This window comes from Penaeus monodon, chromosome 27, assembly GCF_015228065.2.
Source record: "Penaeus monodon isolate SGIC_2016 chromosome 27, NSTDA_Pmon_1, whole genome shotgun sequence".
Taxonomy (NCBI): domain Eukaryota; kingdom Metazoa; phylum Arthropoda; class Malacostraca; order Decapoda; family Penaeidae; genus Penaeus; species Penaeus monodon.
This window is the reverse complement of record NC_051412.1, coordinates 29443801-29444678: the sequence shown is the minus strand read 5'-3', so window position 1 is coordinate 29444678 and position 878 is coordinate 29443801. Positions and strand designations below refer to the sequence as shown.

Sequence of the window (878 nt, the reverse complement as noted above, 5' to 3'; positions counted from 1 at the left end):
TATCCAGAATAATTAGAGATACATGGTATACCATTAAAATGTGAAAGGGGGTACACTGTATCAAACCTGCTTGGAATCCCTGGTCTAGGGTGGCTGCATCATGCAGCATTTGGTTCAGGATTTTAAGTAATATTTCTATATTTTCACACATGAGTATCTTTTCTTAGGTAACAAATACAAATAACAGTTTTCTGGATCTATTTTTGACATTTACTGCACACCACAATTACAACCAAATTTCATAATTGCACAGTTCTCAGTATATTTAGGAAAAGTATATAGTGTAGAGTAGTGAAATAATATACCACATTTACATATATGGAAAACAATCTCCTTGACAGGGACACATTTATTTATGCTACTTCAGTGGAATCCAAGGGTATGCCTGAAGCTGTAGAAGTGTTAGCGGAAGTTGTCCTCCGTCCTCAGCTGCTGCCCGAAGAGGTATGACTTAAATAGCTTGAAGGATATTGAAAGCCGGATGTCACTTTCCTTCCAAAATATTGTTATAACAATTTGAATCATTACATTCTTAGATGTTATTCACCAATGAATAATCTCTGATGAATATCAAAGTAAGATATTTTAGGTGAAAGACTTAGATATTAGTAAATAATTAATGAAGACAACAGGTTACAGATGCAAGAATGGCTGTGACTTTTGATTTGGAGGACCTGCAGCTAAGGCCAGAGAAAGATACTTTGCTGATGGAAATGATACATGCTGTAAGTTATGATACACCTTTTAATATCTGGTGGATTTGCTTTATTGTAACATAATTCATGTTAAAGATATTGCATTTATTCCACAAAAGTTGCAAAATATTTGCTGAGTATAGGAATAATGTCTTTTCTTTCTTTCTTTGTAATGTGAATGCA

General features: G+C 33.8%; 1 protein-coding gene across 1 annotated transcript in view; it reads left to right on the top strand.

Annotated features, from left to right (window-relative positions):
* Positions 1–341: 341 nt before the first annotated feature.
* LOC119590757 (mitochondrial-processing peptidase subunit alpha-like) overlaps positions 342–878 on the top strand; it is a gene marked incomplete at its 5' end in the record, with an annotated part of 2784 nt that continues 2247 nt past the window's right edge. Inside the window, 2 exon segments of the mRNA XM_037939468.1 lie at positions 342–444; positions 633–725. Of these exon segments, the coding sequence (XP_037795396.1) occupies positions 342–444; positions 633–725 (196 nt within the window).